Below are 9,555 nucleotides of genomic sequence, written 5' to 3' on the forward strand. Positions count from 1 at the left end.
AAAGGAACAGGGGAACAATTTAAGTTTCAGATTCAGTAAAATTTAGGTAAAAATACCGCCAACATGAAATCTATAGCCAACCAACATGAAATCTATCGCCAACATGAAAATGAAATACAGCTTGTCCGTATTACTCAAGGAGTGGGGCCATATTGTGTTTCCGTGAAGGAATGATTGTAGTCAAGATAAGGACGGATGTAAATGCTATTTGTGGGCAACGTACTGTCTCACATCCCTGTTATGTAAAGAAAAAGGATCTGATATTATTGCTCACAAAATTATCAATGAAACAAAGAGAGCCACATTTATTCCTGAAGAAAACAAATACAGACCAACATTTATTCCTGAAGAAAACAAATACAGACCAATCTCTTGATAAAAAAATAATATATATTGCACTAGAACTAAGCTTATTTTTACATCTCAAGTAACAAAATAATTTGAACTCAAGCAATTTCAATAGACTTCTAGGGGGCTTGCATAAGACTTCTCATGATTCTAGGCTCACCAGGAGCTGATCTATCTTTTAAGTGTCCATTTCTTATAGCTCGGAAAATAGGACCTGAACCAGCAGTTGCTGGGAAAACCAAGCTCTGTCTTAACATCTACAATTGTAATGAAACCCAATCTGGTATTTTAACCACCCGTTATATTGAGATGCAGATGATATTAGGCTATTATAAGAAGCATTTTCTCAGGGTTCCTCGTGCAATGCATACTATAAAAGGAAAAAATATCCCAGATGAATCCCAAGAAGTCACTGAAAGGGGTAGATTTGATTGGAATAATCCAAAAGATTATCAAAATTTTATGATGAGTATTTGATGATAAAGGCAATGTCTAGACAACTGGCAACTTTTTCAACCCACATATCGACTTAAAAATAATATTTGTTTGGGGATACAATCAATCATTAATTATACATGCAGAGATCCCAAGAGGTGAGCTTTTCATTGGAGTACCGGCCAAAATTATTGAAAAATGCTTCACAAATCGAAAGTTAAGAGTTAAGACAGAAAAAGGGAGAAACAATAATAAACGAATCCGACAGGAATCCAACATCAAGGTATCAAACCAAGAAAAAAAAAAAGTCTATGCGACAAGATTGGGGATCAGAACACTTCGTCATTCAAAATTTATTTTTCAATGAAAAAGATAATATAAATACGCCACTGAGAAGAGAATATCATTTCAATACAACTTATATGGTCTTACAAGAATTTACAGCGCCGAGATAGAGCTCATTGTCTGTTTCCTATCGCTTAATTTACAGCGTGACCTGAGAAGCAGGCTACTATGCACTAAAATGGGATTATTTTTTATTTTTTGGTTCTTGGAGTGGAGTTTTAACTTTAACCTTACCGCCGAAACCCATATATTAAAATTGGATTTGACTTGCACAAAATGCAGCTGTAGTCCCTTTGTTCTTGCACTGCTAATATCTGGGCTCTAGGATCTGACTAATACTGTGACTTTGAGTTCAATTTCTAACTTAAGAGATTTAGGACAAAAATTTTAACTGACCTTTAATGTCACTGGGAGTGGCAGCTCCTTGGCAAACTGTTTGCCCACTGTTACAAACACAAGAAGGGAGAGCAACTTAGAAAAAAGATCAACGCAATTTCAAAAAATCAGTAGAGAAGAAGAAAGAAGAGGAGGATTAAGAGAACCTGGAAGAGCAATTCCACAAATCTGTCAAAGTCACTATTTCGAGGTCCCCAAAGAGATGCCATCTTCATTGTCCCCGTCAGCAGCCACAATGCCGTCATCTTCCAGAGAGGATTCCAAATTCTGGTGGCTGTAAAATTAAAATAGCCTGGCTAGGCAGTTATTATCTCCAGCAGTGGTTACAGGAATGGGCGGGAAACGGTAAGAGCAGGAGAGAATTGCACGTGGGAAGACCCATGTGTTGGGTGAACGAGTTGGCTCACTGCACACGCCATGGCTGGCCTGGCTCACAGGTCGCAATCAAGCATCTTGGTAGTTCGGACAGAGGATAGGAGAGGAACAATGAAAGTTGATATTTGGTGGGGTAGGAATTGGATAAGACTTGCCCCTCTCCACATTACCAGTCTACAATATCCAACGAGAAATTCAAACCCAGGCTGTGGGAAGATTGAAGATTAACTAATTATATAATTGATTCATTCAATTCTTGTGAAGAAAATTTCGACAACGGGTCTGAAGATTGAGATACATTTTGATCATTTCACATGTTTTGTTCCCTTTTAATTATATATCAGAGGATGAACTCAGCCTTTTCCATTAGCTTCCAATTTGTACAACATAAATTGCAAATCTTGAACTAACTCCTGTAAGTAACAAGTCTTTACAATACAAAAGCTGCACCTTCCATTCCTTGGAAGTTGGAACCAAGAATGTGAACAGTTCCTTAGTCCTCCCTTTTTGGCATCTCCACATTACGACGAACATGCTTCAAGCTTAGGAAGGAGACTTCTCCAAGCATCTGCAATGTTATTTGCCAAACGTGCCTGTCCTTTCGCAAATTCGTGGAAAGCAATTCCCATATCCAGTGTTTTCTGATCTTGAAAACGCACCATCTCTTCATTCATCAATCGCACAATATTCTCAAATCTTCTTGTTGCTTCCTCGCTCTCTAACTTCAACTGCATCACAAATAACTTTTAGTTGGACAACCAAGATTTGGAAGAAGTGAAGTGAAGAAAAATCATAAAGGATAACTTGCCTCCCTGTACTCCAGCTCAGCCTCTCCCACTTTATCTGATCGTGTCAACATGAGCTTGTCACTGCAGAAAATAGATCTAAATTAGAAACTCCTGATAGTCCATCTGGAGAGGAAAATCAGATGAACCACCCCATTCAAACAGAGCCCAATTAGTATTTTCCAAGCTTTATTTTTGCATTCAATTTTCAATAAAGTTTACAACATTCATCCCCTTTCTTGATAGCTAAACAGATTTTTTAACAATGGTTATGAGAGATTCTCAGTACTCAAGAATTTTGTTTTATACAAGCACATGAATATTAAGAATGATCTGCAGTTACATTTTTGTTAAAATGACCTCTTCTAGTGCACTATCTGAAAATATCTCACGGGTGAAGTATGGTGCTTGACAAACATGCACCGCAAAACCTAACCAAAAAAGCTCCAGTCTGCCAGAACACAATTCCGTGGATTAATATGTCTACCTATGCCACATTCAAGTTGAATAAAACAAAGATCATAGGTCACAATCAACAGTACATATTTTTGTATATGAACAGAAAAGGCAGGTCACTATATAATGCAACATTCAATCATAATCTTACAAGATGCCACGAACAACAAATATAATGAAGCTATGAGAAGAAGAAAGTATGAATGCCATACAGATTTATCTCCTTCAACTTAATTGTTTCAGCCAGTTCACATTGATGCCTGAAGGCATTGGCCCTTTCAGCTATGGTGGCCTGCTTTGAAAAATCAAACCAAGATCAGCTTCTATGAAAAATGAAAAGTAAATAAAAAATGAAGGAGATAGGAAACAGAAAGGTAGGAAAAAGCCAAACTCACTTTAATAGATTGCACGGCACGAACATAATCTTTCAAAGGTTCTTCAAAATTCATTAAAAGTTGATGGGCCTGCAAATTCAAGAGGAAAAAATGTCTGATAATTTAGCATCAACCTGATTAGCTCTTCAATCAAATTCTACAGTCAGAGAACAGAACAAATTCTGAATGTGGAAGGACAATATTCCAACTTAAAGCCTACCTCCTTCTGAAGCCTAACAGATAACGTCTCTGCTTTAGCCCCAAGGTCAGAAAATGCCTTCCCGAGGGCATCTCCTTCACAAGCTCCAAGAAGTTTCACTGCCTTTCCAAAATCTGATAGAGATTGCCCCAATTCTAAAGATATAAACAATCATGTTACAATTAATCAACTGAATTTTAACATGTCTAAAGAAATTGAAACCAGAAACAGGGAAAACAATCATGAATAGTTGCATCATAACAAAAATCCGTTACCTCTGTGTCTCTTTACAAGACGATATGCATGTTTCTGAGCTTCAGACAAATGGTTTTCAAGCTCAAAGATGTAGTTTTTCAACTTTTCATATTCAGGATTTGATTCCTCAACCGGTTTTTCCTTCCCAAGAACGACGTCACTCACTTTAGTTTGCACCTCCTGTAAAAAATTTATATCATTGCATCAAATTGCATCCCCAAATTGATGGTGAGTGCATTCAAATATTGTATTACCACACAGGCAGAAATGAGCACTGTCTCTTTTGTTAAACTTAACCAACAGGCAGTGGAACAGTTTCCCAATTAAATGTACAGAATTTGATCCCAGACCTTAGAAACAAGTTGCTATAGATTCCACCAAAACATATATTTTTTATCAGTGAAAGTGACCAGCAAAGAACATTAAGAACCAAGAAGCAACCATCCAACATCTAATTATATGGTTATAATATCACAGGCCTAAAATATGATGGAAACTTTTGAGTCAATGATCAGGTGAGAAACTTCATAATAAGCCAAAAAGTACTCAATTGGTTATGGCAATGTTTCATTAACTACAATTATAATGTTATCTATCACCAAAAATGCAAATCACCATAGATCAATGCAGAATTCATCACACCTTGAAGATTTGCATCAAATCAGCTGGTTTCTTCTTAAAAATACCAGTCTCTTGAGACCTTAATCTCTCCATTGTCTGGAAAAATAGGAAATATATTAGTACCAACACTACACACACTACCCTAGCAATATCAAATACATTAACAAAAATAGGAATTACAAGCAATGCTGATAGATTCTGTCAGTGACAAACTTTTCTTCAAAAGAAGATAAAGCAAAATATCTGTTTACATTAAATAAGGTTAAGTGAAGCAGTATGTTAACATCTTCCTAAACTTCAAAATTTAAAGGGGATTTCATGAAATCCACATTCTGAAGTTACCAATGATATGCAATATCAATAGCTGCTTAAAATTGAATGGCCAGCAGTTGTCTTAAATTCATATCTCTATCTAAAACACCATCAATAGCTTATTGCAATATATATATAGTTTAGTAGTCCTAGTCTCCAAGACTTCATGGAGTAGGCAGTTTGTGTCCAAGTGCAGCCGATGCCATAATGAAAACATAGTAAAAATGGATTGAAGCAGATAGGCTCATGAAATCCACTTATGGAATTTTCCAAACTACCAAAGGAATTAGTCAAACATTTTGGTAAGATCGCATGCAGAAGATTCTAAGGAATATTTTCAAGTCATTGGCATGGCAACCAAACAGAAGCTTTTGAATGAAGCCATATCGGGATATCCTGACATAACCCTGTTTACTTTCTTTCTATTTTCATGATCAAGTACACCAGATATTTCAAACTTTGATTATTAATACTTGGGAAAACAAGAAATTTTTGTGAATATGGTGTACATCGAAAGAAAATAATAGTAACAAATTTGCAAAGAATAAGTGAAACACCTAAAACAACTGCTAATTAAAAAAAAAAATTCTATTACTGATGGAAAAATATAGAGACATGTAGTGAGAACTGGGTGTGTGCATGTGTGTCCTGTGTGGGAAGGTACAGTCAGTCCAAGTATCTACAACTGGGAGGTCCAGACAACAGAACAGATATTTTCTGAATAAGCCTTCACAATTGAGTTTCTCAAAGCACCACAAATAAATAGTTCACCTCTTCATCCGCTTGCAAAAATGTTCTTAAATCCTCACTCTGCTGAAGCTCATGATGCAAGGCTATCCTATTGACAAATACATCTAGTGCTTGACGCCTTAACTCAATAAATTCAGCACTGAAACGAAACTTTTCTGCATTAAAAAACTGCAGTTAGTCCAAGTTAAATTTCAAAAAGTACAAGTCATATCAGAAAGAGAAGTCTCATTATCAATGCAAGCGAAGTCTGTGTCAGTATCAGAAAAGACATAAGTTGAATCCATGTTTACACATGCAGAGTATGTTGCAAGTTCCACCAGCATTTCAACTAGCAAATGAAATCCTTTTACAGATGATGAACAAATCATATTTGGGTACAATAAATGGCAGAGTGATACAGAAACATAAAAAGTAACATGGTGGTGCTAATGCCAGAGTGAATATTGTTAGGGCCAGAGAAATATGACTCAAATAGACTGGACTTAAGTCAGAGAAATATTGTTTTTTCCAGAGCAATACCATTTTCTGGATGCTTCTTTTTTAATGCTTTTCAAGAGGAATATAAAGAAGATGAAGAAAAAGAAACAATGGAAGTAGTCTATATGATAAAGAAGACTGTTATGCTTGATAATATGTAGTTGTCTTATAGTTCCTTTAGGAATTAGTAAGAATGTAAGATTGTGGTTTTAAGTCTTTTTAACATGTTTAATTTCATTTTTATTTCGGATTTCAAACAAAAAACTGATTCTAAGATTCTAAATGCTTTGAATTATGAATATGAGAAATTTTATATAATATTAATTGTCTTCTACTATTAACAATTAATCTTAAATTCATTTCTTCTGCACCTTGCCTCTAACAGGCGCGCCTTGTACCTAGGCTCCAAGATTCCTTTATTTCCTAATGTTTCTTGTGCCTTTAATAACTAGGAGCATTGTATAATTGCATGAGGTTCTTAACATGCTCATAAAATTGTGAAGTGTGCAACAAGATGCATTCACAATGTGGCTAGGCCAAATGAGAAACTCAAGGAAATTTTTAGCCATGTGAAAGAAGGCATTATATATTACTGATGCTTCCCTTCCCGATAAAAGCATAGTGAATAATAATAGATTGATAGAAAAGTAAGAAAACTCCAGAAATAAAAATGACAATTTCCAGTTCTTACCTACAGCACTCTTCTCTGGAAGTGGAGGAATGAAAACACCTTTGTACTTTTCAAAAAGACGGTCACGTAACCAAACAAAATCACTGTAACGCCGAATAACAATCTTTTCAGGCCCTTGGTATTCAGGAAAATTTGTCTGCCAAAACAATTTCATAACCATTAAAATGTGACTGGGCATAAGATCTCTATCTTCTACATCCAAATGCAAATACGCAAAAAGAAATAAAATTGGAAGAGAAAAAAAAAAAGAAGGAAAGAAATAAATAGAAGGAATTAACATAAAAATTGTATTACACATTCAATTATGAGAAAATATGAAAATAACCGCACAAACAACCTGCCAAAGAGGCATCAATATGATATTTAATCGATGGCACACATTTTCATGAAGCCATATCGTCCAACTTAAGTTGAACAAAACTCATATCACACTAATCTATGAATAACCAAAAATTAAAAGTGTCGTTAGCTACAGCAAACGTTCAAAGGGATTGTTCAGAAGTTTAACGGTGAGAAATTTAGACACTTGTAATGTCGACATGATAACACAAATTCGAACCTTTGACACACAACAAAACATCTCTAAAACCAAATGGGTAGAGACACAAAAACTTTGCTTTTCAGCTTTCACCATCACCAACTGCCTAAGAATGTCAACACTCCTTCACTTGCAAGACCAACATAATAAATTTTGGCACTTCAAATCACAATGTACATTTGACACAAACTGGGCCAAACAACACAACAAATCTTAAACCAAATTCAATTTGATGAACTTGGCAAGAGAACCCAGTCAATAGTGGCAACTCATGAGATTCACGAATTTCACTATACATGAACATTTAACATGCACTTTCCTATTCATAAATATTACATGTCTGTTTTCCTCTTTCCAACTCAGTACACAGAAACACACAAAAGCAAGTACTCGCAACTTAAACCAAATCTCTCAGGATGAAAATCAGTAGGAATCAAATCAAGAAATAGGATCTATGGATTCCCAGGAAAAAAAAAAGGCTAGTTCAAACAACAAATAGGCATAATGTATTCAAGCAATTATATACTTCGCATGAACAGCCAGAAAATCACAACAACCCAACACATACATGCAAATTCATTGCAGCAAAGCTATAATTACTAAAACAATCAACAAAGAATCTGCAGAAAACAAAGAAACGCACAACACTAGGATCCCAATTCAATAAAAATGGAGCACAGAGACTACTAAAAAAAAAAATTCAAGATGACCTTGGTGATGACGCGATAAGAGATGTAAGCCTGGACACCATTGCCCAATTTCACAGGATCAGTCACCGAAATCGACAAGTAAGGCTGCGATGAGGGAGATCTAGGACTATGGGAAGACCCCGAAGAGCTTCTCTGCTGCTCCATTTTAACCAAAAAAAACAAAAAATTAGCCACCAAAATAATCAGGCTTTAACTAATCGCAATTGCAAGCACTGGAGAGAAAAGGGTGGCAACTTGGTAATTTACCGCGGTAATCATGGCCTAGTTTACTACTGCACTGGAGTCGATAGAACAGAAACGGGCTGTTTCTTATCCAAAGAGTGAATCGGAGGAGGGTGAATTGATGGGTCTGGCCAACATAAGTGATACGCCGGGCGAAGAAGTGAGCTATTCCGGCTAGCAAAAGGCAGAGAGCAACCGCACAGGTCGTTCGTCAACTGAGTCACGCACACGCAGCGTGCAGCTCAATGAGAGATAGAGAGACATTGGTTAAAGCTGTGACATGTGTCCTCAACCAACGTGGCGTGTACTTCAGCACTTTTAGGTGAGTACATTACCACTGCCAGTACGTTTAAACTCGGACCCGCATTGTTCTTTTTTGCGCGGATGGATCTGGAGCACATTGTATACGACCGGAAAATTTACTCTTTTGATAATGTTGTATATTTTAACAAAATTAATTATTTATTTTTTTATTTTAAAAATATATACTATTTAATTTTTTATTTTTAATTTTTAAATTATTTAATTTTTTCTATATAAAAGTTATAAATTTAAAATTATGAGAATTAAATAATTAAATTATTAAAATCACAATGATTAAAAAATTTTAATTTGAAATGATGGATGAGTTCACTAATAAAAAAATTTAATAGTATATTTTTTAAAATAAATTTATTAAATAATTAATTTTATTAAAATATAAAAATTAAAATTAATATGCTTTTCCGTACCTAAAGTACAACTGATTGGGCATCACGCCACGTGATGGATTTTTCAGTTTTTTTCTTTTAACTATTGTTTAGCAGTTGCGGAGTGATAACTAATAAGAACAGTACTAAATAGCTCAAATTTAATAGATTTAAATACATTAATTATATCTTTAATTAATGAGAATAATGAGAAAAAATATTTTTATGACTAATTATCTTTATAGAAAAATTTGATGGTTTGAAAGTAATTTTTAGTGTCTTATATTATATATATATTGATTATAATTTGACGTAATAAATTATTATTGTAAAAATTAAATCAATCTTGTTGATCAAATTGATTTAATTAAAATTAGATCAATAATTAATTTAAATTAAGTGTTAAATTTAAATTTTATATAATCAAATTAAATTAATGTGAATCATTTAAGTAACTAAGGAATCAAAAATTTGATCAATTTGAAACAAATATTACAATCGAACTAGTATACTTTAAAAAAAATGTAGAGAGGATATTTTGTAAACAATGAACATATGATCGAAGGCGACACCTTAT

The 9,555-nt window shown here is 34.6% G+C and overlaps 2 protein-coding genes across 3 annotated transcripts; both read right to left on the reverse strand.

Moving 5' to 3' along the window:
- Positions 1-467: 467 nt before the first annotated feature.
- On the reverse strand, positions 468-1,769 carry LOC131178807 (uncharacterized). Its single transcript, XM_058144750.1, has 3 exons — positions 1,671-1,769; positions 1,525-1,599; positions 468-605 (listed from the first exon to the last, which is right to left on the reverse strand). The coding sequence occupies exons 1-3, from the start codon at positions 1,767-1,769 to the stop codon at positions 468-470; spliced, it is 312 nt and encodes a 103-aa protein (XP_058000733.1).
- Positions 1,770-2,123: 354 nt separating this feature from the next.
- On the reverse strand, positions 2,124-8,605 carry LOC110662408 (sorting nexin 1). Of its 2 annotated transcripts, none has more exons than XM_058143663.1 (11): positions 8,314-8,605; positions 8,068-8,202; positions 6,820-6,955; positions 5,673-5,806; positions 4,611-4,685; positions 3,989-4,148; positions 3,735-3,868; positions 3,536-3,604; positions 3,353-3,435; positions 2,708-2,768; positions 2,124-2,627 (listed from the first exon to the last, which is right to left on the reverse strand). In XM_058143663.1, exons 1-11 carry the CDS (start codon positions 8,323-8,325, stop codon positions 2,421-2,423), a joined length of 1,206 nt encoding a protein of 401 aa, XP_057999646.1. In that variant the 5' UTR covers positions 8,326-8,605; the 3' UTR covers positions 2,124-2,420. The 2 variants fall into 2 exon arrangements, with proteins under 2 accessions (XP_057999646.1, XP_021677122.2); XM_021821430.2 differs by having other exon boundaries at positions 3,353-3,432; positions 8,314-8,601.
- Positions 8,606-9,555: the final 950 nt, after the last annotated feature.

This window comes from Hevea brasiliensis, chromosome 3 (assembly GCF_030052815.1).
Source record: "Hevea brasiliensis isolate MT/VB/25A 57/8 chromosome 3, ASM3005281v1, whole genome shotgun sequence".
Classification (NCBI taxonomy): domain Eukaryota; kingdom Viridiplantae; phylum Streptophyta; class Magnoliopsida; order Malpighiales; family Euphorbiaceae; genus Hevea; species Hevea brasiliensis.

Excerpts from the sequence above, each read along its gene's own strand:
- LOC131178807 (XM_058144750.1), bottom strand. The coding sequence starts at position 1,769 with ATGACGGCATTGTGGCTGCTGACGGGGACAATGAAGATGGCATCTCTT. Across the intron at positions 1,600-1,670 it reads TTGTGGAATTGCTCTTCCAG|TTGCTCTCCCTTCTTGTGTT; the intron begins GTTCTCTTAATC and ends CTTTTTTCTAAG. Across the intron at positions 606-1,524 it reads CACTCCCAGTGACATTAAAG|ATGTTAAGACAGAGCTTGGT; the intron begins GTCAGTTAAAAT and ends TTACAATTGTAG.
- LOC110662408 (XM_058143663.1), bottom strand. Across the intron at positions 6,956-8,067 it reads CTTATCGCGTCATCACCAAG|ACAAATTTTCCTGAATACCA; the intron begins GTCATCTTGAAT and ends TTGTTTTGGCAG. Across the intron at positions 4,686-5,672 it reads TTTTGCAAGCGGATGAAGAG|ACAATGGAGAGATTAAGGTC; the intron begins GTGAACTATTTA and ends CTATTTTTCCAG.